This window comes from Augochlora pura, chromosome 9 (genome assembly GCF_028453695.1).
Source record: "Augochlora pura isolate Apur16 chromosome 9, APUR_v2.2.1, whole genome shotgun sequence".
Taxonomy (NCBI): domain Eukaryota; kingdom Metazoa; phylum Arthropoda; class Insecta; order Hymenoptera; family Halictidae; genus Augochlora; species Augochlora pura.
In genome coordinates, this window is record NC_135780.1 from 11,911,258 (window position 1) to 11,934,970 (window position 23,713).

General features: G+C 37.6%; 6 protein-coding genes across 15 annotated transcripts; 3 read left to right on the top strand and 3 right to left on the bottom strand.

Annotated features, from left to right (window-relative positions):
* The first annotated feature begins 28 nt into the window (after window positions 1-28).
* On the top strand, window positions 29-1,521 carry LOC144474768 (UPF0598 protein CG30010). Of its 2 annotated transcripts, none has more exons than XM_078190014.1 (5): window positions 29-274; window positions 652-805; window positions 882-930; window positions 1,004-1,224; window positions 1,282-1,521. In XM_078190014.1, the coding sequence occupies exons 2-5, from the start codon at window positions 653-655 to the stop codon at window positions 1,519-1,521; spliced, it is 663 nt and encodes a 220-aa protein (XP_078046140.1). In that variant the 5' UTR covers window positions 29-274; window position 652. The 2 variants fall into 2 exon arrangements, with proteins under 2 accessions (XP_078046140.1, XP_078046139.1); XM_078190013.1 differs by having other exon boundaries at window positions 30-274; window positions 647-805.
* A 66-nt stretch (window positions 1,522-1,587) lies between these two features.
* On the bottom strand, window positions 1,588-3,634 carry LOC144474767 (angio-associated migratory cell protein). The gene is made up of 8 exons (XM_078190012.1): window positions 3,479-3,634; window positions 3,129-3,336; window positions 2,802-3,058; window positions 2,589-2,733; window positions 2,323-2,522; window positions 2,062-2,256; window positions 1,804-1,985; window positions 1,588-1,726 (listed from the first exon to the last, which is right to left on the bottom strand). The coding sequence occupies exons 2-8, from the start codon at window positions 3,286-3,288 to the stop codon at window positions 1,654-1,656; spliced, it is 1,212 nt and encodes a 403-aa protein (XP_078046138.1). The 5' UTR covers window positions 3,289-3,336; window positions 3,479-3,634; the 3' UTR covers window positions 1,588-1,653.
* Window positions 3,635-4,446: 812 nt separating this feature from the next.
* Window positions 4,447-8,620, top strand: LOC144475178 (putative glutathione-specific gamma-glutamylcyclotransferase 2). 2 transcript variants are annotated; one of them, XM_078190797.1, is made up of 5 exons: window positions 4,447-5,143; window positions 5,225-5,484; window positions 6,907-6,942; window positions 7,165-7,427; window positions 7,708-8,620. In XM_078190797.1, exons 2-5 carry the CDS (start codon window positions 5,320-5,322, stop codon window positions 7,976-7,978), a joined length of 735 nt encoding a protein of 244 aa, XP_078046923.1. In that variant the 5' UTR covers window positions 4,447-5,143; window positions 5,225-5,319; the 3' UTR covers window positions 7,979-8,620. The 2 variants fall into 2 exon arrangements, with proteins under 2 accessions (XP_078046923.1, XP_078046924.1); XM_078190798.1 differs by having other exon boundaries at window positions 5,234-5,484.
* A 128-nt stretch (window positions 8,621-8,748) lies between these two features.
* Window positions 8,749-12,078, top strand: LOC144474732 (uncharacterized). Of its 2 annotated transcripts, none has more exons than XM_078189921.1 (12): window positions 8,749-9,097; window positions 9,169-9,289; window positions 9,352-9,516; window positions 9,576-9,850; window positions 9,920-10,039; window positions 10,109-10,255; window positions 10,328-10,797; window positions 10,872-11,133; window positions 11,201-11,321; window positions 11,401-11,710; window positions 11,774-11,915; window positions 11,971-12,078. In XM_078189921.1, the coding sequence occupies exons 1-12, from the start codon at window positions 8,960-8,962 to the stop codon at window positions 12,076-12,078; spliced, it is 2,379 nt and encodes a 792-aa protein (XP_078046047.1). In that variant the 5' UTR covers window positions 8,749-8,959. The 2 variants fall into 2 exon arrangements, with proteins under 2 accessions (XP_078046047.1, XP_078046048.1); XM_078189922.1 differs by having other exon boundaries at window positions 8,974-9,097; window positions 9,173-9,289.
* Window positions 12,079-12,445: 367 nt separating this feature from the next.
* On the bottom strand, window positions 12,446-15,814 carry Uba5 (Ubiquitin-like activating enzyme 5). Its single transcript, XM_078189933.1, has 7 exons — window positions 14,208-15,814; window positions 13,838-14,059; window positions 13,581-13,716; window positions 13,313-13,509; window positions 13,059-13,245; window positions 12,653-12,986; window positions 12,446-12,585 (listed from the first exon to the last, which is right to left on the bottom strand). The coding sequence occupies exons 2-7, from the start codon at window positions 13,966-13,968 to the stop codon at window positions 12,446-12,448; spliced, it is 1,125 nt and encodes a 374-aa protein (XP_078046059.1). The 5' UTR covers window positions 13,969-14,059; window positions 14,208-15,814.
* A 1,746-nt stretch (window positions 15,815-17,560) lies between these two features.
* Ckiialpha (casein kinase II subunit alpha) lies at window positions 17,561-23,648 on the bottom strand. Of its 7 annotated transcripts, XM_078189924.1 has the most exons (9): window positions 23,456-23,648; window positions 22,891-22,977; window positions 22,162-22,393; window positions 21,957-22,068; window positions 21,644-21,856; window positions 20,676-20,870; window positions 20,237-20,588; window positions 20,086-20,163; window positions 18,961-19,836 (listed from the first exon to the last, which is right to left on the bottom strand). In XM_078189924.1, exons 3-9 carry the CDS (start codon window positions 22,254-22,256, stop codon window positions 19,424-19,426), a joined length of 1,458 nt encoding a protein of 485 aa, XP_078046050.1. In that variant the 5' UTR covers window positions 22,257-22,393; window positions 22,891-22,977; window positions 23,456-23,648; the 3' UTR covers window positions 18,961-19,423. The 7 variants fall into 7 exon arrangements, with proteins under 7 accessions (XP_078046052.1, XP_078046057.1, XP_078046050.1 ...); XM_078189926.1 differs by lacking the exons at window positions 18,961-19,836; window positions 22,891-22,977 and adding an exon at window positions 17,561-18,446; XM_078189931.1 differs by lacking the exons at window positions 18,961-19,836; window positions 22,891-22,977 and adding an exon at window positions 18,308-18,446 and having other exon boundaries at window positions 20,070-20,163.
* Window positions 23,649-23,713: the final 65 nt, after the last annotated feature.

Here is a 23,713-nt window from a genome sequence, read left to right on the forward strand (position 1 = left end):
GGTCAATTGCACATTGCACCCGAGACCGGAGCCACAACCGTCAACAACCGTTCAATTAAACATGGCTGACGGCTCGATCCAAAGACGTACGATTAAACATTATCGTAAAGTTTATCAGACCTGGCTCACCATCCTGCTGGAATCCACCGCATTATTACGCGATCTGCGTACATTACGTCGTGCGTGACATAATCGCCGCAACACGACCAATCCGAGTTTCTGCGTGGTGAGGTTATATTTCCTCAAATGAACTGTGTAATCCTACTAAACATAGGTATATTGAGTACACATATTATACACTTTGTTCTCTCAAATACACCGACACAAGCAAAATTAAGCAGATAATGCATATATGTATTTAATGAAACTATGGATCTTAATAAAAAATAAAAATTTTCTTAATTTTCAGTTATAAGAAACAAACGTTAAATAACAATGTACTGATTATTTGAATAATTTAAATAAATGAAGAAGAATGTAGGGGCATTCTTAAATATTTCGAATGTCTTCATTGCTTAGTATTTTACCCAGTCAATTTTAGTATAAATGTCTAAAATCTATAAATATAAAAATTTTGTTCGTTCTCTCCACCACTTGTCAACTTAATATTCTCTAAAATTTCATAATTTAAACAATTTGTACACAGAATAGAATGTTTCCACATTTACATCAACGATTGTTTCCAATCATAATTAAAAGGTCAAATTTAAAGATACTCAGAAGGCACATATCAAAATATGAGCAGGGTCAATCTCCTGAACCCAAAGTTCGAGAATACTTCTATTATATTGATCATCAAGGAATGGTACAAGTTTATAATATTGTATATTTGAAAATTTTATAACACTATTAGACTACTAAACATATATAATTGTTTATAGCTGTTTTTGGATGATGCTCGCATGAAAAATTTCACGTCATGTTTTAAAGGTTGGCAGACATCTTGAAACATATTTTTTAAGCTGTACAAATTCTTTTGTGACAAGAAAATACATCTTTTTAGATAAAAAATTTTTGGCATTCTTCTTCAAACGCTTAAAGAAAAATGAGACAGGAAGGTATATGGAAGATTTTCCATACATTTCACTTTGTGGTCCAGAAAGAAATTTTGTTAGATGCGATGATCTGCCAATAGTATTTACTAAAGTTCTACAAAAACAGGATAATGAAACAGGAAAGGAGGCAGACTGGTTCGGCTATGCACACGCAGAAGAATTATTAATGGTAAATTTCAGAGTATACTATAACTTTATTTGAATCTTAATAATATGTTTATTATAGGTGCCATTTGAACCAGAAAAATTATACATGAATATTCAGAATGGCAGAGTATATCATCCTGCACCGGAAAGAGCAGGAGGAATAGGTCTAGTAAGATCAAAAATAGCAATTGAGCTTAGCACATTATTTAATTTCGAAAAAGGTGAAGATCATGGTCCGACTCACTTTCTGTGGAAAAATGAAAGGTATTTGCTTGATTCTGAGTGGTGCAAGGACAAAGTGCTACATACTATGAGCTAAAAATAAATAAACTTTATTTTTAATTAAAAAAGGAAACAAAGTACAATATATATATGAACAACTTTCATAAAATGTACATAGATTTTAGATAATAACAAAGATTTTATATTTTTCTCTATGTAATAGATTACGTTATGATAGAGATGAAATATCAAAAATTCTGGCTGTGGAATCGTCGGACGTTGTTAATGCTTTTTCTCCATTCCTAAAACGAATATTTATTATGTTTCGTATCGTTCGTACCCTGTTTGGAAAAAGTAAACTCAAATTGCATTGACTTACTCAGATATGCACAAATCGAGGATATCTGCGGTATGCCCTAGGAATGATTGTACGCATAAACCAGTTCTTGCGTCGAAACATCTAAGAATACCGTCTAATCCTGCCGAGAATAGGATAGGTGTATTTCCCTTCCATACCAGTTTTGATATGCCGCTTTCTTGCTCGATTTTTTGCCTGAGTACCTGAATAGTTCCAGTGGAATTCAGTAATGTGTATCACTACATAAGGTTACATCTAAGGTAGTAAAAGTAGTAATACCTGTTTCGAGATATCCCAGATAAAAATTTCTCCATTCACTGTACCAGTTGCAGCAACTGGAAACGCAGGATCCTTGCAGAAAGCTGCTGTCTCCACCCAGTTGCTATCACTATTTCCTTCGCTATTCTCGGCATCTTGGTCAATATTCGCGTTATTACTTTCGCCGGCGTTCAGTTCTTGCAGAACGGAAATTATCTGAGAATTGTACACCATGTTACCTTCGCTCATAAAATACAATGAATATGTAAAATTCTGTATTACCTTGCCTGTACTCGAGGTACTGATTATAGTTTTTCCGTCAGTAGCAGCCGATAGGACTAGATTATTATCGATATGACAATCAAGAGTAACGATAGTGGAGGAATGACCTAAGGAGGAAGAAATTGACGACAAAATGGAACTAGTTCTCAAATCTATTATCCTAATTATCCCATCTTCGTAACCAACGGCGACACGTCTGCCTGAAATGTTATATTCCGTCTAAACAGGATTCTTTAAATTTTCCCAACATATTGAGAATTTATTACCATCTGGAAAGATTGCTCCAGTCTCTGCCCGGCAACCGTATCCCTGAAACACCTTGCAGTCTCCACTGGGTAATTTCCACATGTATATTTCTCCATCTACGGATCCTGCTAGCAATACATTAGCAGCAGTATGCCACTTCATCCACTGTAAAGAGAAATTCTTTTTGTTATACAGGTAACAAGTTCAAGGACAGTTACAGAAATCGGACTAACTGTTGCATCTCCCATATTATAGTCCCAAATCTTGGTTTTATCGGCCACTGTCCAAACTTGAATGAAACCGCTCATGTCTCCTGTGGCAAGATAGGTTTCGTCAAAATTAAACTCTGAGAAGATAATGCTATCTTTGTGTCCAGTACAGTCAAGTATAATCTCTCCAGATGATGTATCCCAAATGTAAGCTTTATCCTCCTCCCCCCCTGTGGCCGCAAGTTTCCCATTTTTTGATAAATAGCCACAGAAAACAGAACCTGAAATTTTCGATGGTATTATACTTATTTGTGACAATCCATTCACCAAAGCAAATAAAACTTGCTTTACCTCGCTTGTGGCCAGTGAACATGCAAGATGCATCTCCCTGCTCTACGGGTTCATTACCCAATGCATCTTCATCTCCAACATCTCCAGCATCAAAAGCATCAATCACTTCAACAACATCACCCAAATAAATCATATCATCTTCGTCCATTTGACCATTCATGTCTGGCGTGGATGGCGGTGTATCTATCTCGGTTCTTTACTTTAATATCTAATAAAGGCGTGCAACAGGTCACGTTTTAAGAGGGTTACAAGTATCTTTAAGTAGGATATAAGCGAAACGGAGTAGCGATTCGAAACACTTGTTTACCGCACTGTCCGGTCGAAATATGCAAAATCTGCAAAATCCTTACCTTTGTTCGAAATTTAAGATTGCGATTTATAGTTTCTCGTTCGAAAAAATAGAAATTCAAACATCCGTCAACAACGCTCTGCTCTTTCGTGAATATCAGCTGATTTAGAAGTTTTGTCTTATGTTGCATGCCCTGAATTCATGATTCTTGGACCAGCTGAAAATGTAGATTACTATAGTACCGAAATATCGTATATTCGTATTCTACTTTATCGGTTATTAAAATCACTTGATATTCATCGTTTTATTTTCACCGTGCCGGTTTCAGGAAAATCATGAAACAATTCTATGAAGAACTACAATGGTTTTATTGTCCTGAAAATTAAAGAAGTTTATCATACATTTGTCTGTTGGTTACAATATTTGTTGAGTCCGCGAGCACAGTCAAGCCGATTCAAGACATGACGCCATGATCCTTGGAGCATCATATATACTTCCGTAACAAAACTGCAGAGGACACCACCTTATGATTGCAATCCCATGATACCATAGTCTCCTTATGACCCCTCGCATCCTTCAGGTCTATGACCTATAGTTATATTACGCGAGGACAATCTTAATGAATAATAACGAGCGAAGAATCATTGCCGGCGTCCTGACTCCTTTTAGGTATTACAGTCCATTCAATACGATCTCAATTGAACCGGTCTAGAAATAATAACGCCATCATATGATTGCTTGAAAGACAGTCCGCTGCAAATTTCGCAAGAGCAGAGTTTGAAGAACAGTCGTTACATAATTTTCTACCAATCGCGCTGATCGCGATGCCGATTAAGTAATAAAACGTCTTCCCGTGCATCGGAAGTTCGGTTATCATACGTCAATCGCGTTTGTATGTTACATCAGCCGCCGCATCTGCGTTCTCCCACTATGCGCTTCGATCGCTCTTTCTCGCTCCTATCGCCAGGACTTTCCTGTTGCCCTCCTCATCAGGCCTACTTTCGTCTCTTTTCACAAATGGAAGTACACACCCGACGGAACCGGCAGTCTCGGTCAAGCAACCACGCGGGCAAGTTATTCGGTCTGGTTTTTCCACGTTTCCTCGTTGATCGTATGTCTCGTAAACCCAGAAATTCCAATGAGACGTCTACAAAAACATCACCGATCTGATTGTCACGAAGTACCCGTCGTTGTACGGACAAGAAACATCCGGCATCACCATCGGATCTCGACGTCGATCCTGCGAAGGACCTTAGACAAGGGACAAAGAAACGTCAAGAAAGACATCTGACTCCCATGGAGAGATAACGGTACAAAATTATTGCAACGATGGCTTTGTCGACGTTGAAGAGCCGCCAGACGATACGGGAAATTAGAACAATAGATACGTGATAGAAAGGCATTTCATTAAACCGTAATTGAAAACTAGGAGAAATAAGAACGTTCGTGATGGGAGCGAAATTTTCTTAAACAGCCGGGAGCTTTCGTACCTTCTCTGGCCAATGGTGGGGTGAAAGCACAGTCTCGCCACGTGCCGCGCGCTTGTCGAATCGATAACCACGTTGCAACAAAACTAGCCAGATAACGATAGTTGGAGTCAACATTAATTAGTAGTCTGTTTACTGTCTGATACTCGTTTACCGAAAACTCAACTTCCAAGTATTCGTGGATCGTTAGCGTCTGTAATTGCAGAATGGCTCGATCCGATACCGATTAATTGTAAATAGTAAGTATTTTGAACTGCGCGCATTGGCGTAGTAACCAAGAATATTTTTTGACACGGTATGATACATCGTCTCAAACCAAGTGTTTGTAGACGAGACAGCGTGTCGAGACGGTCTAAATCAAGAGAAGCGGACAAAAGAGTTAGTTGACGGTGTCTTTTTTTTCTAACCGCCAATCATGGAAAAAAGAAATAATGGGAACCACGAATACTGGGTATTCGGCTACGGGTCCTTATGTTGGCATCCGGGATTTAAATACAAGAAGAGCATCGTAGGACACGTGAAAGGATTCATTAGACGATTTTGGCAAGGAAACACAACGCATCGCGGCAGTACTGAGAAAGTAAGTACCGGTAATATGTACGTTCTCATTCCCATCCTGTGCTCTTTCTTTTATCTTTTGTTCAATATTTTGTCATTCAATAGTCGCACCGAACATTTTCACTGGTTTCTGACAGGTCTACATCTACTGATTTCAACAACACGTGTCCACTCAATTTCGGGACGCAAAACATTTATATTCTCGTGCCCTCGAACGCAGTAAACATTATCGGAGGCGATAGTTATTCGTGGAACACACTATGTATTTCGACGTTTTTACTACGTGCTAGATGACGCGCGAAAGAAACATCGTAAAAAATACGGTTGCGAAATCGTCTTGATTGAACAAATTGTATAGCTTTTTCGCGCGGAGGTGTCAGCCGCGGCCGCTCTATTTATATCTGCCGGCAATTTACTTGTTCATGAACCGGTCGCGTGAATTCTTTTATAAAGCTTTGGCAACCGTCCATCGACACACCACATGGATGCATCCTATCCTTGACTCTTCCAATTGACAACGACGCGCTAAACAAACGGTTTCTTCGCTCGCGTTTAAGGGGTCCACGTGACGGTCGGTCGTTCGTTTGACTTTCTTCCCTCCGCATCTTGCCGCTGATTTCGCAAATTCATAAAGCGCGTGCGTCATTATTCCTGCTACATCAAACGCATCATTGACGCACACCGGGAACGTTTCAGCGGTATCAAAATAAATCAAATCAAAATGAAAACTTGATATCCTCTGTCCGTGGAGATAATTTGCTCAGTTTTTTTTCGATTTGCTTTGTTTTGTTGAAGTCGCTCGCGCAATGCGAGCACGCGTGTCTGCACGCGCATGTCTCTGCTGTGTTGACCACTCAATAAGTGGCCACGGATGCTTATATTAAGGCCAATAAAACTTGGATACTGTTTCGTCTAAAGATTGTTAGAAAAATATATTCCGTCGAGTCGTTGACTCGACAACGAGCAGCTTCTTTTCTCTCGACACAAAACTTATTTCATCTGATTAGCATTTGTGTTATTTAACACGCTATTTATTGACATTTTATTATCGAGTAAGAACGATGGTAGGAACAGATCCTTTTGTTGCGGTTTTGTAAACATGCTCGTAACTCGAGCGTCGCATCATTCTTGTCTCATTATGCAAAGCTACAACACAAGATAAGGTCGCGCTTCTTACAGTTCATTGTACAACTGTCAATCCGATTTATCCGAGTTTTATTAAATGACTGCGATTTCTCTTGATCTCGTGTTACCGTATCGCTACTAGTTCGCCGAGAAACCAGTTCGTAGAAACTGATATCTTTCGAACACAATTTCGATTCTCGTGTTCGGGTTACATGTTTACGTCACGCTGTACGCGCAGTTTCCCTTATTCATTGTTCGTCTTGTTTGTCTCTTTAGAGTGATCGGATTTACTTGATGATTCTGTTTTCTTTTGTTACAGCCTGGACGCGTGGCCACGCTGATAAAAGAACAAAAGGTATGTAGCACGCAAGCCTCTTCTTCCGAACGATATCCTCATTTTGTTTGACGAATCGTATATTTTAAACAAATGTGGTAAATGTTTAACGTTTACAGTTAGTCGAATCTTACATGAAATAAAACACTGGAGAATTCTCCAACCGAAAATACGAGTTCTTGTCCGTGTCCCATAATGACGCTGCTTTCGGCTATAATTAAATCGATTTCTTTGTTGCTGCAGGGCATCGTGTATGGTCGAGCATTTCAAGTCGAAGACAGCGTGGCACTTCTTTATTTGGAGAATCGCGAGTGCACTTTGGGTGGATACGTAACGACTTTTTCGACATTCTACAGTCAGGACGGAGACAAAAGTTTCACAGTCATCATTTATATCGCTACCAACAAGAACGACCAGTGGCTAGGGGACGCGCCGCTACACTGCATTGCAGATCAAATTTTGCGATCATCAGGCCCAAGCGGGCACAACGTTGAATACCTTTTACGGTAACATATCTATTTCATATAAACATATGAAAGTTTAGCCCGTCGATGCTGTATTTTTTTAACAAATATTTTACACGAATTTCCGCTATCATTATCTTTATCTGTAATACTCATAGTAAATATAATTTCCTCTTTCCGGTCTGTCGACATTTGGCTATATTTGTATTTGTACTTTAATCCCCTCTGATTCGTACTCGATAACGTATCGTTACAGAAATCAGAGGACAAAGTGAGCACGCGCTCGATTACAATAGTAACGGTTAAATTTGATTGTTCACAGATTAGCGGAATTTATGCACGATTATCTTCCCGAAGCCTGCGACGATCATCTTTTCACGTTGGAACTGTTGGTGCGTTCGCAGATCGAGCAGAAAAATATGTGTCTCAGGACTTTAATGGGTGACCGGGACTTCGACATCGTTATCGATAATCACACGGCGAATTTCGACGATAGAAATAATAACGATGATGATAACAATCTCAGGGAAAACACATTCCAGTTTTTATTAGAGATACAACCTCGTAAGACATCGCGTTACCTGAAGATATAGTTTCTGGGGTGACACGACGATACTTTAAGACTTGAAAAGATTTTAGAAATATTTCGGCGAACTTCGACAAAACGGAAATGCGTACAATGAAACGAGAAAGATCGGCCAAAAAAATATTTTGAATCGTTTTCCTTTTGTAAATATTTATGTGAAATGTGTTTGTCGTTCCGAGAACAGCCGGTCGCGCTAGACAGCGACTTTGTTCTTGGATGTTTTGGCTGCTGTACAAATTATATTTTAAGAATTCAGAAGTGATATGGGGGCAACTCAATACCGACTGACTTGAATATATTTTCAAACGTGGTGTTTTTCATTTTAACGATGTGCTGGACACAGTTCACAGCCAAATTCTTTTACATAAGATTGTGCCTTAACATTAATTTATTGTATAAATTGTTCCTATAATTTCTTAAGTTTTCAAGTTCACAACGAGTTTTGTATTTTACGAAATTGTGCAAATGCACAGAAGCAATTTTATCAGAGCATAAAATTTTGTTGTGGTTTTTAGTTTCAGAACTCCCTTAATCCGACTGCAATATTTTCCCCATCTTTTTAAGTATTACATACATGTCAATATTACGAACTATGGTAAAAATCATTTGTCACATAAGAAACAGCGTGTATTCGCCTAGCGTAGAAACGTCCAAGCTTGTAACTGATTAATTATAATTTTTTCCGCCAGATGGCATGCCGTGTCAAGTCTACGTATATTTTACCCCGTCGATACTATTTAGCCAACAGTTTGAGCGTTTCGCCATTTACTAATTGGCGCTGTACGGGTCCCTATGTGGAGGCGCCACGATCGCTGATATAATTACGAATTCTCGATCACATTTAAAATTGGTATTCCCGCGTTGGCAATAGCAGGAGTATTTTCACATGTCAACGCACCGTGCATGTGAAAAACGTTTGCTCCTAAAACAGAGCTTGATAGATTTTAAAACTTTGAGGGATATTGAATTGATTTAATGTCCTGCAAAAATGACCATATCGGCTTTGGACAGCAACACCGTAAAACTAATTACAACCACACAAATCATAACTTCAGTATCAAATGCCACTAAAGAATTAATAGAAAATGCGTTAGACGCGAACGCTAACAATGTGGAAGTTAATCTGGTATTTCTTTTTGCGCTTCCTCCGCTTTCGTTCACGATGGTTCACCATAAAATTTCTATTTTAATCGTCAGACAGATCACGGCGCTACTTTGATAGAAGTGAAAGATGACGGTTGTGGTATTGCTAAATCAGATGCACCTTACATGGCTTTGCCTGCTTACACCTCGAAAATTTCTAGCTTCTCTGATTTGGGTAAGTAATTGTTCAATGTAAATGATTTGCTTAATTTAACCTATTTTTCGCATCAATGGCAGACTTATTGGAGACTTATGGATTTAGAGGTGAAGCATTATATGCCTTAAGCGCTGTGTCAGATCTTACAATTGTATCTAAAACAGAAGAGGAGGAAGTGGCTACATCATATGTGATTGACCACCGTGGGTGCGTTGTAAAATCTGAACCATGTCACAGAGCCAGAGGTACAAAGATATCATTCATAATTTCACGTACAATTACTTCTATATTTATATATTTTCAGGAACAACTGTTCAAGTTAGACAATTATTTAAAGACCTACCTGTGAGAAGGCAAATTATAACTAATCCAAAGAAAGGCAATCAAGATCTGAAAACATTGGAATCGTTCATCAAAAGTTATGCAATGTGTAAATTTTTGGTACGAATGAGTTATAAGGTAGACAAAAATGTGGTATTTACAAAGCCTAGCACATCTACATTGGAAGAAGCAGTATCCTGTGTTTTAGGAAAGAAGGTGACATCAAAAATGGCTTGGATAAATATTGAAAATGAAGAGGTAACTACAAGATAAAATTATATCTGTAAGTTATCTAATATCTTAAAAAAAGAAAGTTTTACCTTTCAGTTTAATATGAAGCTAATGCTGCCTCTGAAAGGATCTCAGAATGCATCTGAAGAGTTTCAGTCTGGAACACAGTATATTTTTGTAAATAATAGACCTATCAAATATAAAGATTTAGAAAAGGTATATTTTTAAGTTTGTACATTGTTTATTGATTAAAAACGACATTAAAATATATCTATTAATTTTTAGATGGTAACTAAAATAATACTGGAAGCATTTAATCACGATTCATCATCCAAAAAGAAACCAATATTTCTTTTGTATATTTTAACGAACGCTAGAAATATTGATGTTAATCTAGAACCAAATAAAACTTCCATTCTATTCAGAGAACAGGTGATTAAAATTTTTGTGGAAACAATCTTTATTTATACATAAATGTATGCGTAATGCGTGTCATATCTGTAGCAAGTGATTCACGATACACTGGATACACGTATAAGAGACTTCTACGGAATACAAAAAGAAGTACAAGAAGAAAATCCTTGCGAGGTATCGATAAGCGACTACCAAGACTATTCTCAAAAAGAAATTAATAAAGATAAAGAGGATGAATGGCCAGCCTGTAAAAAACGAAAATTACTGATCGAAGAAAGTGCTGATACGTCTAAAGAGAAACGCGTGTGTGCACTAGAGAAACGTGAAAACAATGATCAAACAGGTGATTCTGTTCCACATACGAATTCTGAAAATGATAGGCAAGAGAAAAGCACTGAAAAGAGAACAAATGATCGAGACAAGGATAATGATGTATCCGAAAAAGAAATAGAACAATTTAATGTTTCTTTACCACGTTTAGAATTAAGCGAATCAGATTCTAATGATTCCCAAAATTTCACGCTAGTGTGCAGCAGTAATGATAATTCATCAATTGCACTGTAAGTTATTTGAAAATGTTATTCTTCAATTATTTCTAACGTGCTTTACAAATATACATGTTGTCTTTCCACAGCATGCAGCAAGCAAATGATGACGATAGTCCTCCGTTTGATTTAAAATCAGAAGAGACACTAAGTCAGTTACCAATTGTAGATTTAGGTGATGACTTTGAATGGGACGATTCCTTAATTACTAACGATGCAGATACAAACGAAAAAGAAAAGAAAATGCAGGATGAAAATGTTCCGCCAATCTCACGAGAACAAAATAAATCAGATAGAAAGAAGTGTGTTACATTGTTGGAATGGAGCAAAGGGCATGTGCCTGGTTTAAAGGTAAACATTTTTTAATGAATTGAATTGAATAATTTTTGTAATGCAAGAATTATTGTTTTCGCTATAGGGAGGAACAAACGTGCAGCCTCGTACTAATTTAGACTTAATTGAACGATCAGAAAATAATTTGCATCAGGCTAATGTATGCGATGGTTTTACTAAATTTTCTGCTCAAACCAGACCACAAGGTAAATATGCTAATTACATATGATTCAGTACAACAAAATAAATTCTAATACGATCTATAATGGATATTTCAAATGTTAGTTGTAGAACAGAATCCAAATAGGTCAGCAGCTCAAATCGCGCACATCTTGACTGATCTATGGAAGAAATTATCATCCGAAGAACGCGGTTATTATAGAGATCTTGCGCGCGACGAGAAAAAAGAATTTGAAAAGGAAGAAAAAATAAACAGGAAAGGTGCTGCGGACAATAAAAAAGTAAGAAGTAGACTGCTGAAGGCATTAGAAAAAGTGGAAGCATCGAATTCTGAAAAGAAAGAAAATCTATTACTAAAAACCATTGTTCCGTGGGACATGGACTTGAAGAAAGTAACCGAGAATTTCTTTAATAAGTAAGTTTTATAAACTTATTGCACCTACACGTTGCATATGTTATATTTCTTCGTTTGTTGCAGTTCTTCGTGTACAAATGATAATCTAATCGTTGGAATAGTTAACTCTGAATTTTACATTGTTCAAAAATCTGCACACCTTTGGCTTTTAAACGCTGTGCGTCTTAAAAAGGAGCTGAACGTGTCCGTTACAAATATAAATGAGGTAAGACTAACAAAATTTGTCATTTGTTAAATATATAAAATATATTCAATTACAGGAATGTGTATCCAGCATGGAACAGCTTTTGAAAAAGTGGTTTTCTACGAAAGATGATTTATCGTTGTTACATCCCGTACATGCATTACCTACGTCTCAGTGCTCTTAACGATCATCTTAACTTTTTCATATTCACTTTTAACGCGGAAGTCGTAAAAAATGTATGTACACTAATTATAAATCTGGTATGTTACACTAGTTTTCCTTTCTCTGTTCACAAAGAAATTAAATGTAACATTACGAGCAATATTTATTATACAAAAGTTAGTGAATAAATATTTAATCATAACAGAAACATGTTACGAAATTTCAATAAATTTACGAAAACTTGATTATTCCATTCCTAATATTACACTCTGTAAAATATTATTCGCCACGTATTTGTTCTTGTTATAACGGGTTTCCATAGCAAATTAAGAGACTTGATTTCGCTCGAGTTTGAGAAAAAAAAGTTTTCAATGATAATTAAATAAAATTCAAATGGATTTCATTTGTGCCATGAGATCTTCAAGACTTGGACCAGAATCGGATTGTATGTGAGCTTCCTTCGTGCACGTAGACGGTAGCGTTTCGTTCTCGTTCACCTGTTCATCTTGATCGTCGACCAATGAAATTCCTGCAAAAGATATCATTTTGGTAAGTCCTGAAATTATTCTGGTACCATTTCTCCATTATTAACGTACCCCACTCGTTGTCTTCGTGCAACGGTTTCTCTTCGACAACTTCTACTTTTGGCTCAGGTTTTGGCTTCTTTGCATACTCTTGTTGGCGTTCTTTACAATATCTGTCATCGCAGTTCGTGTTCGGTCTTAATGTCATTTTGGAGAAGAAATCTTGCATCGCATTGTAGCCTAAATAATAGGAGACCTCGCCAAAATTTAGAAGATACTTTAGCGCGTTTTGAACTAAAAATCCAGCAACAATTCCCATGGTTGTAGGTAACGATGCTGCACATACACCATCTCGTTTTAACGTCTTTTCGTCTATATTTTCAGCTACTATTAATGGAGGAGCACACTAACGGAAAAATATATTTATTAAAAAATCGAAATTAGTTTCATATATACTAGGTATATAGTTTCTATTTACCGCAAAACATGCCGTTTCCCCGGGAATAATAAATTGAATATGTCCAGAAACGGCGTTTTCCGACACTCCACTTTCAAACCACTTTTGATTTAGTTCGTTACAGGCAGTGTTAATTGCCATACGGGCTTCAAAATTATCCACACAGCTCAATAATAGATCTACTGGCCCTCCAGTCAAACTTGATGTACTAGAAATTAAGATTCCTATTTCTAGTTATCAGGAGTCTTATAGTTTTTCATTATTGCTTCCTTTACCTTATGGTTTCCATAAAATGGTCAAAGTGATCCACAGTGGTGAGATTGTAATTATGCGTTTCAATTTCCACATCTGGATTAATATACTGTAATGTTTTTGCTGCTGCTTCTACTTTGCTTTGACCGGCCTGATATGGTTGGAAGAAGAGTCTGTTCATGTTTGCCATCTCTACTTTATCATAGTCGAACAGGACCAACTAGAGCATATAGTATTAGTTGCCTAGTAAATTTTTTACTTATAATATAGTGATATATGTAAGATTAATACCTTTCCAATACCACATCTTGTAAGCATTTCTGCAGTTACACTTCCAACTCCACCTACGCCAACTATGGCAATTGTAAGTTCTCTTATCTTTTCATAATTGTCTACTATACCCATACGCTTTAGAGCCATCAAGCGACTAATCAAAAGAAATAATAATTAGAAAGATTAAATTTCACATTAGACAATCTAACATTATTGTCTCTTTGTGCTTCAATATTATTTAAAAAATTAACAATAGAAATAAAACAATTACCTACCTATAAGGATTCGAATCAACCACCTCGCTCGACATATGTTTTATTTTTTCTCTGGTCGACTGATTCTGTTCCTGCGATAATTGACTTTCGAGCTGTTTTATTCGCCGCTGTAATTCTTCGATTTGATCCATCGTTAAATTCAATATTAATTTCAAATTAAATTAAAGATGTTTCTTTAACGCGACACGATGTCACTGTGACGGCTATGACACGCGTCCGACTCTAAACGGATCGTAGATGGGAAAAGAAAGTATGAGTCTACATATGTATACGCAGAGACCTCTCTGTTATATGTGTCACAATTGGTGCGCATTCATTCTATAGAATTTGTTCAATTTTTAACATTAATTAACAAGATTGCAAATAATACCTTGAGAATTCGCTTAACGCTTATTGCTCACCCAAAGATTTTAGAATTGTAAACATAACCTATTAATTTTGAAGAGGTATATTCCGAAATGTCAGATTTCAAAATGTCTTTAAATTTCTTTTTTATCGCCTGGTATCTTTTTTCTTCTTCATCTTTTCAATCGATAACTGATATATATTGCGCTTACAATAATGTAATAAATCATTCAAGGGTTTAGAAAATTGTCTTTTTGAACTTAAACGTTCGTATAAATCCTTGAAAGTTAAATAATAAGACTATAACTTAAATACGAACTAGTCTGCCGAATGCAGAATCGGAAGCATACGTGTATCGATGCGTATCGATTCAATCCGACTAATTCGATAGGGATGAATTGATTCGAAAAAATTCGCGCTCTTGTTACAAACGAAATTGTATTTGCCTTTCCTCCAGTCGAGTCTATACAGCACTGTTATTTTCATGTTGTTACAAGGCTTTATTCTTTTGTGTTGTAAACCGTACGTGTTGCTATTACATCGTATGCAGATTGCGCGCGAGTGTCTCGTGTCGTGTCCACGTAGAAGAACAATCTGTAGCATTTTGTATGTATTTTGTATGTAACCATTTAACTATCGCATCGCAAATCACGGCGACAAACATTGCAAAAATTATGAGGCTGAAAAACATCGTGAGTTTCGCACGGTACAAAGTGAACGATCGATTTCCCCGTTTGGCAATGAAAGCTCCGGGCGGTCGACGACGAGGTTTCAAAACAAAATTGCAGTACGATGCACTTTGGCTAATTTTATTGTCATACCTCAACCATGTCAAAATATTTTATTTTACAAGTAATCCCGCGTTCGTTTTGAAAATGAAAACTAAGGCGACTCCTCGTTTTCCTTAGTAGAAGAGAGCACTAGGAAAAAAAAAACAAGTAAATTTGGTGAACGATTTCGCTTCGTCGCTTTGGCATTAGAGTGTTCATGCTTCTAGGAAAATTAAAAGTTCGGCGCGCTCTGTTTCCATAGGATACAGACGTTCCTGAACAAGATCAAAAAGAAAAAGAAGAAAAGTACCTAACGAAAATCCCCACTTCTTGAAGTAGCGTAAAATCATAACACAGCGAGACAAAATACGAAAGTTAACCATGCGATGGCACGCTGCAGTCCATCGAACCAAAAGTTGCTCCATTTTCTTTAGGACAATTGAAATTTTCTACCGGCAAAGTATTCTTAGGAAACTTCTCATGGAATTTGTTTTATGGAAGCAGTTCTAGGAAACAGCGTGCCTTCGTACGGTTAAAACTCAGAGTGTAATATATTAATTGTATTGACGACAAGTCGTTACTTTAATCGATGTTAACCGTCTCTCTCTCTCTCTCTTTTCTCTTTTGTTTGTTTAAATTCAATTGCAGATTTAAATAGTGGTTATTCGATAATTTGTTGTTCTCCTATAAAACTAAACTAGATTATCGTAAACTTAACGTACGTATGAACAGGGGAGGGGGGGAGGGGGGTTGTTAAAACTTGGATGAACAAGTGCATTCGCGCCGTTCTTGCCCCGTGAAACGATTCGAAACGAACCGGAACCGGTTCGCCGCGCGGTCTCAATGATCGTAAGCAATCAAATGTATTTAGAATTTTTTATCTTCCTCCTAATGCTCTTAATTCCTATAATGATATTGTAAAATCAAAATGAACCTATAAGTCTCGCTTAAAATGTTCGATAAGGCAAAAACGGCACTGCGATCGGAATAAGAAGTAAACTGTACTATTTCGTTAAGCCACGTGTCGCTTGTCGAATTTCGAATTTGAATACACACTCCGCTTGAATCGGGTACGCGTAATAACGCTAGCGTATATATATTGTGAATGTATATATGCTATGTATATATTTATATACATATATATTCATGTATATCGAATTGACCGTACTTTATGCGCAAAATTTATACGTATAGGAACTGACGAATTCTTTCGAAACAATACGAAAGTACGCGGTGTACAAGTGGAGTGTGGCTCTATTTCCTATACATACATTAAAATTATTACATAATCGGTAGGTGGAAAGTTGACAGCCGTAACATTATACGGAGCAAATGAAAATTCACGAAGCGCTTGGACAGGGCGCACGCTGACATATTATGTAGTACTTAAATTCTATGTGTCTGTCCGTGAAGGCTATTCTACTGAACCAGAGTCAGTCACTGTCGACTGCCAACTTTACAACTGCCAACAGTACGCGTCTCTTTCTCTCACTCGCTCTTTCTCTCTCTCTCTCTATCTATTTATCTTTCGCTCTATTTCCCTTTCTCTCTCACTCTCGCGCGCGTTGTGAATATCTTTTTTTTTTAATATACACAATGAATCGGCTTATATTTGTATATAAATAATTACATGTTCAATTCGATAAGAAACACATTGGTAATGCTGTATACGAAATAATTGGATCGCCTATCGACCATGTGTGTTGTCCACGTTGCGTTGTTGTCAACTAGGTGCTCCGGTTGGCATACGTTTCGAAAACTCTTAGGTGTTCGCGCACGCAACAATCTCGAACCCCGCACGTGTTTTCGGTGAAGTGTTCTCGATAAGAGAGTTGCGCCAATAGCGACAATGTGTATAAAAGCAACGCTATCTAAGAATCACTTCTAACGAACGACACGGCATTTCAACTTACAGCTCTCGAAACGGTATAGACTGCGGACTCAATTTATCTGAAATTTTCTGAAATATCGAATTCGGTTTGACATGATATCTAGCGTATATTCTTTGGAATGTGATCGAATGTTGAACACGTGAGCGTCGATTCGGTAATCACAAACATTAAATAAAAAAATTGAAGCGATTCGTTCGGACCGGAAATAAAAGTTTAAGATACTGATCACCTTTCTGATCCTCCAGTTATTTTGCGAATACGAATGACACGACAGTTAACGTGTTAAACATACTACTAAAATAATGTCGTAAAAAATACTGAAACATCCGCAATCTATGCATGGAATAGCATGTACAAAATGATTTTTCGCTGAATTCGTTTAAAACTGCAAGTTTCAAGCAACGCGTCGAGCGCACGGTTGTGTACAGACGGTGTAGCAACTTGTTTCGTTCTCTTTCTTGTACAATTCTATCGTTCGCAGGATTTTGCCGACGCCAAGTGGTGTAAGGTGTCTGTGAATGCTCGATACTGATAGGATGGACTCTAATCGATTCAACGTGTCGCAAAATGGAATAACGCAAAACAACCGTCGAGAAGCCATGAAAATAGGAAATTCGATTCGCGCTCTTTCTCTCCCTCTCTCTCTTTCTCGCGATGATGTAACATCAACACATCCCCGAATGGATACACAGGTATTCACAGAGCACAAAGAGTACTTGGCTATAACAAACATTTTATTCAACTATCATTGTATCAGATATAAACGAACATTTTTATCATCGTTAAAAGTACTAAACCGAGCGGCCTAAGTTACGTGTACAAGTGTGAGAACGTATACGTGTATGTATGCATGTATCGTTTTCTGTATTCATTTAGCTGTCCGTGTACGTATCTCTTTGTGTATGTGTTTTCATGTGTGTCTTGAGTCGAGGCGCGAGGGTGCGCACATAAATTCAGATGCAAATACGCGAATCGTAGCTTTTTGCAACCGTCTCTCTCTCTCTCGTCCGTCATTGATGTCTCATGGAATTACGATCATTAGTTATCCTCCGGGTGACAAAAAGGTGTCGACACGCACCGTGATCGACTCCCCCAAGATCGTGACGTCAGCTAGCAGCGTCAGTGAAAGGACGGCGGAAGGACATTTCTCCCCACACCTCTAAAAGATAGCCCACTTTACTATCTCTTTCTCTTTCGATTTGTCATCGTTGGAGAACTCGGTGTATCGTAGTAGCTCGAATAAACGATTTTACACGACGCTTTGGAACTCGATTTTCAAACGGTTTCCCAAACCGAAGAATGGTGAGCGTTTTAAAAATCGCAGGACCCTGAACACATCCTGCGCGTAGGCTTTTCTGTGTAGTCGACTGAAACGGAAGGTGGTCAGGTGTTTGCGATGATCGGATATGGTTCAGATGTAACGGATGAACACTCCGAGATCACGTAGAAACGACGCGATGATCGCGGCGAATACTTTCATCCATCCCGGGTCCCATTTCCATCTTCTCTCGTGTTTTTCGATCCGTCCGTTCCATGAATCGGCACGCTGCTCGCAGTCACGTCTAGGGATCGGTTCAAGCCCCCCGCGAGAGCTATCAATACCTAAACGAAAATGTTTGATTCTTTGCATTCGAACAATAGAATTACAAAAAAAAAAAAAAACAAAGAAAGAAAGATACACTACGATCTAATAAAAAAAAGTTCGTTTTGAAATGACCGAGCAATTCAAGTCTAGTTGTCGTTTTGGTAACAGTTGACCGCTTATTTCGGTTCCCCAGAAATCACAAGACTTTCATTGCACTACTTGTTTGTGTTCGTGTATGTATATATACATATATATAGAGCATAGTACATGATACATAGCATATAGCATAGTGTACATCTCGCCATGTATGTTTATTCGGTGAAAATGAGCCGCATTAGAATAAACGAGTTATCCAAATGTAATAGCTCGTGTTCACAGTGGAATCAAACATTTTCCTTCAAATACTGATACACTGACGCGTCTGACTTGATCCTTGGTTGTTTGTTTCATCAAGCATCGAGAAGAGACCGACGATACAGGATGACAGAGATCCGTTAATGCGACAACAAAATGTAAAAGAATAATCTGCAGCACTTTATACAGTTTTATTCAAATTCTCGATCGTTCGACAATCATACGACACAGACTTGAATCGTTTGACTATTTCAAATCAAATATTTGCTTAGTCGCATCCCTTTGTGGTCACGCTAACTACGGTCATCCGAAACGATCTTCTCTGACTCATTGTTAAAAAAGAAAGAAGAATGATAACACTGAGGACGATAAAAACCATGGCGGTGTCGCGTGGAGAATCGGAAAGTTCGTTCGAGGTACAGCACACTTCGCATCGTGTAAAAAATGAAAACGCGTGGTACGCTCTCGCAACGAAGAAGATCGTTCCGCGCTGGTTAAGAGCCGTTGTTACTTTTATTATTTCGCACGTTTTCTTTCCTTTCTCTCTCTCTCTCTCTCGCTCTCTTTCTATCGTATTATTATATAAGCCGCACTGGTCATTCCATACTCCTGCTCTGAACATCTCTGAATCGAATATACATCAGTGACAAATAACATGATTCCTATTCTGGCTGCGGATGCGCTTACATTTGTTTGTCCGTTTTTTATCTAGGTGCCTGGAACGACCTTGCGTAAAGCGTAACGTAAGTTTTTTCTCTCGTTTCCCGCTGCAACCTATTCGCAATGGGAATGCGGTATCCGTGGACCGGCACCCACTGGCAACAATACATTTCTCTGAATATATGTAATGTGTGTTTCCAACGCTCAACGCTTCAAACACCTCTTTGCCAACAGCAGTGTTCACCATTGCGAATTGGCTAGAGCGGCTCAGAACGGCGAGTCTGGATTCTGATTTTGATTCCGAAACTGACTCTCGCGTTGTTAAACCACAGGCGCCATATCCGAGATACAGATACCACGTACGTTGCCCCGGCTGGTATGCTTTCGTTCCTTCTAAATATCATAAAATAGAAATTGTGTGTGTGAATCCGAATTATGATTATGAACTCTTCTCACGGATCATCGTTCTCGATCAACGCGCATCGTATTCGGTGATGCGGAATCAAAGTATTTTTCTTTTTCATTTCATTTTCATTTTATGGCGTTCTCGTGGTGTGGTCGATTCAGCAATACGTGAATGATATGGTTAAATAATTATAAATTGGAAATCGTGGTGGTGACATTACCTGGGCCGTTACTCACCTACAGGCAACGAACCTGTCGCGGGAGTAGGTGACGATGATACCATACTTAATCGAATTTGATCTTTCGCTATCGGGTCTACAATATAAAGACGGTGAATCAGACAAAGCTCAGAGAAGATGGAACGTCTTTCAGTTTTCTGTTTACTTACAGAAATAAGGATGGTCCATAGCTTGGCGGGCGGTGAGTCTTTCGTAATGGTCATAGCGCAAAAGTTTGTCAAGGAAATCGAGGCTCTCGGCAGTCACTAAATGCTGGTTCTCCGAATGCATGAAGCGCTCCCAGCGTTTGCGCGAATGCCGGCCTAGTATGTCATTGAAACGAGGATCCAATTCGATGTGGTACTTGTCGAGGTACTCAAATAATTCTTCGGTTCCGAGTACCTTTGCAATTCTAACTAACTGATCGTAATTATCGTGTCCGTGAAAAAACGGTTCTTTCCTGAATATCATACTCGCAAGCATGCATCCAAGAGACCACATATCTAACGAATAGTCGTACATCTGCAATACACAAGGAATCGGTTTGTTATTAAGAGATCGAACTGAGAGGGAAGAAAAGATATATTTATAATCGTTGATGTTACGAACCTGATAATCTACGAGTAGTTCCGGGCCTTTAAAATAACGCGAAGCTACTCGTACGTTGTACTCTTGACCAGGATGGTAAAATTCTGCTAGACCCCAGTCGATTAACCGCAGTTTCCGATTTTCATGATCTATCATAACGTTGTGCGGTTTGACGTCTCTATGCATTATTCCCATACTGTGACAATAATCCAATGCCTAAGCAGAGAAAACGATGGAATAATGTCATGTGAATTTAGTTGTGTATCCTTCAATCTTCGAAACCAGCTATAGATATACAAACCGAACATAAACATAAAGTGAATTCTCTTATGTTACCTTAATTAAGGAACCAGGAGTTGATATTAGATATCGGTTTCGGTTCTTGTAAAAGTTATGAAGAACCGAGAAACTCTCATAACTGTTATAGACTGTGATATCTCACAACTACGATAGACAAAAACACCTGTTGTCTATAATGCAGTTTGCATTAAAACTAAATATACAATCTATGCTTTTAATACTTAGGGATATACAATGTTAGAACCCCGGAGCCCAAAGATAACAGTTAGAGAATCGATACAATATCAGTTTTGAAGAACTATGATTGAAACTGATATACATTATAAGAGTTATGAGATATTTTCAGTTTTTCATAAAGTTTGAAACGATTATGTTTAGAACTTTTGCAAACCCTATAAGGAACTGTCTGACGAGTTCGAAAATTTCAAGAACGTTTAAAATTAAATTAAGTAGTTGTTTTATATTTTATAACGGAACAGAGATTCATCTATGTTTAATGAGCGTTAAGAACATAAAACAACAACTTGGATTTCCATAATGACCAGTAAATAAGAATTTTAAATGCTTATAACATATCTGTGCTAAGGCGGAAATATTTTCGAACTCTCTCTTGATCCTATAATGTACACCTACATCTATGAAAATAATAATCTCGAACTTGCTTCCATTGCACTTAACAAAACACGCACTTTTAATAACTCGAAGAGGTAGTATCTAATGTCGTAGTCTGTTAATGTCTGATATAACTGCTTGAAATCTGTGTTGTTGACATGTTCAAAGATCAGTGCCGGTGTCCTCGATACTGGATCTTTAACAACTGCTTGGAGTGTGATTATATTGGTCCCCCCTTTAAGATTTTCTAAGATTTTAATCTCTCTTTTTATCTTCTTCTTCTTTACAGGCTAAAAAATCAAAAGAAAAAGAATTAGACTTCTTGAAAAATAATGTAATACTAATAATGTATAATTCTAATTACTTAGAGTTTTGCTAAAGTTTTCCTACCTTTAAAATTTTTACAACGCATTTTTCATTATTTGTGATGTTAATAGCTTCAAATACTTCACTATACTTTCCTCTGCCTAATTTCCTTACTAATTGGTAATCATCTTGCTGCCTATATGTGAAAGTAAATTGATTAGAAAACCAAAGAAGCTGGTAAAATTAAAGAAAATGTATGTACTTACGTGAGTTTAAAACATTGACTTACCCCCAATCGACAACATAGGATTCATAGTCCCAATATTCTCTAGGTTTGTGTGAATTCACATCGGTATAAACGCGTGCTCTACTAGGATATGCCATTCTCTCCGATATATAGCTATTATTATCTGTTTTGTTGATTTCTATGTTTTCACCGTTGTCTATCAAAAAGTTACAAGACCTAGTTACTTTTTCTCCTCCACTCACCCAATTACGAATGTGCGAGGAAAAAAGTACACCTGAGTCATTAAAAAAAATTCACATTAAAAAATAAGAACAAAATGCTTGTAGGGGATTTATTTCGGTATATTAAAATTTAGCTTTAAAAATTCTGCTTTCTCTAATTAATGAGAAAAAAAAAAGAGGAAAAAAAGAAGTGCTAGGAGACAAAGAAAACTATACGTTCGTTATATAGGAAAAGTATTAAGCTCTGCTTTACCAAAATTTAAAATATTGAAAAATCATGAAACGAAAACATTTTATCTCGCTTGGGATCACTAGATTTTCTATTTTGAATTGAAGCAATGTGTTCTCATTGTATTCAATGTTCGTACATAGCAGAAAAGGAAGTTGACACACAAAAGCAAATTGATTCATTGAAGCATAGAGCCATTACGTTATGTACAATCCATTGAATGAAAATGGTTTGCGCTAAATATAATAAAGTATTTCTTAAACATGCGGTAAAGCAACAGAATGAAAAAAAAAACTTAGTACTTCAATAACTATTAATTACCATTGTATTTTGTTGAAAATATGAAGGATGAAATACGTGACCGAATCTTTATTATGATTGTTAAGACGTGTTTTCTACTGGAAGTACCTAGGCAACAAAATTGAAAAGAATTTAAATGAAATGATCGTTTACGTGGTTAGGTGGGTAAAGAAACTCGACGGGAATTGTTTTGCGATGTAAAAACGAGCCTTAAATGCGACGTAAATGATCGAATGTAACACGGATGATTAATAAATAAAAAAATTTGTTCGTTGATTACGACGATTGAAGAGCATATTACTCAGATGTCTATTGATTGTGAGTTTACCGAGGACTACCGGTTCGTTCCAGCAATTTATAATTACGGGTTTGTGGAACACCAGCGGTACCAATAACCGTGTACTGTGCTCCGAGAAAAATACTGTAATATCTTCGCGATCGAAGACGAGCCGAGGTAAAAATTAATCTGCTATCTGCTACATGAAATAGAGAAGCACGCACAAGCACAAGGCACGAACACACATGTACGAGATAAATCACACGCCATCGCGATCGGGAAATTAACGTTGACTTATTTCGGACTCACCTAATACATTCCGGACCCGAATCTTGATTGAATCGGCCGCGCCAGGTCTGGCGATTCGTCGTGAAATCACGCAAACCGTTTACGGATTACGTGAAGCCGCGCGAACGCGTGAAACTCGAAGATTTTTGCGGGCGGCCGGCTTCTCAAACGAGCGAGGTCCAAGATGGCAGCCAACAACCCGCCACAAATTTCAATTCTATAGATTGAACACCTTCGACCGTCGACCATTCATGGTGCTTTTCAAATATAACCCATGCT

Bases quoted from the DNA above. Each gene is read 5' to 3' on its own strand.
- LOC144474768 (XM_078190014.1), top strand. From the start codon at position 653: ATGTTTCCACATTTACATCAACGATTGTTTCCAATCATAATTAAAAGG. The intron at 931-1,003 runs GTTGGCAGACAT...ACATCTTTTTAG, and splicing joins TTTCACGTCATGTTTTAAAG to ATAAAAAATTTTTGGCATTC. The intron at 1,225-1,281 runs GTAAATTTCAGA...TGTTTATTATAG, and splicing joins ACGCAGAAGAATTATTAATG to GTGCCATTTGAACCAGAAAA.
- LOC144474767 (XM_078190012.1), bottom strand. From the start codon at position 3,288: ATGAATGGTCAAATGGACGAAGATGATATGATTTATTTGGGTGATGTT. The intron at 3,059-3,128 runs GTAAAGCAAGTT...CGAAAATTTCAG, and splicing joins GTTCACTGGCCACAAGCGAG to GTTCTGTTTTCTGTGGCTAT. The intron at 2,734-2,801 runs GTTAGTCCGATT...TTCTCTTTACAG, and splicing joins ATAATATGGGAGATGCAACA to TGGATGAAGTGGCATACTGC.
- Ckiialpha (XM_078189925.1), bottom strand. From the start codon at position 22,256: ATGGCATATCCTAGTAGAGCACGCGTTTATACCGATGTGAATTCACAC. The intron at 20,871-21,643 runs GTGCGTGTTTTG...TTCTCTGCTTAG, and splicing joins ACCTCTTCGAGTTATTAAAA to GCATTGGATTATTGTCACAG. The intron at 20,164-20,236 runs GTAAGTAAACAG...TTTATATTGTAG, and splicing joins TATGGACCATCCTTATTTCT to ACCCGATAGCGAAAGATCAA.
- LOC144475178 (XM_078190797.1), top strand. From the start codon at position 5,320: ATGGAAAAAAGAAATAATGGGAACCACGAATACTGGGTATTCGGCTAC. The intron at 6,943-7,164 runs GTATGTAGCACG...TTGTTGCTGCAG, and splicing joins CGCTGATAAAAGAACAAAAG to GGCATCGTGTATGGTCGAGC. The intron at 7,428-7,707 runs GTAACATATCTA...GATTGTTCACAG, and splicing joins AACGTTGAATACCTTTTACG to ATTAGCGGAATTTATGCACG.
- LOC144474732 (XM_078189921.1), top strand. From the start codon at position 8,960: ATGACCATATCGGCTTTGGACAGCAACACCGTAAAACTAATTACAACC. The intron at 9,851-9,919 runs GTAACTACAAGA...TTTACCTTTCAG, and splicing joins TAAATATTGAAAATGAAGAG to TTTAATATGAAGCTAATGCT. The intron at 10,798-10,871 runs GTAAGTTATTTG...GTCTTTCCACAG, and splicing joins GATAATTCATCAATTGCACT to CATGCAGCAAGCAAATGATG.
- Uba5 (XM_078189933.1), bottom strand. From the start codon at position 13,968: ATGGATCAAATCGAAGAATTACAGCGGCGAATAAAACAGCTCGAAAGT. The intron at 13,246-13,312 runs GTAAAGGAAGCA...CTTAATTTCTAG, and splicing joins CATTTTATGGAAACCATAAG to TACATCAAGTTTGACTGGAG. The intron at 12,586-12,652 runs GTACGTTAATAA...TATCTTTTGCAG, and splicing joins GCACGAAGACAACGAGTGGG to GAATTTCATTGGTCGACGAT.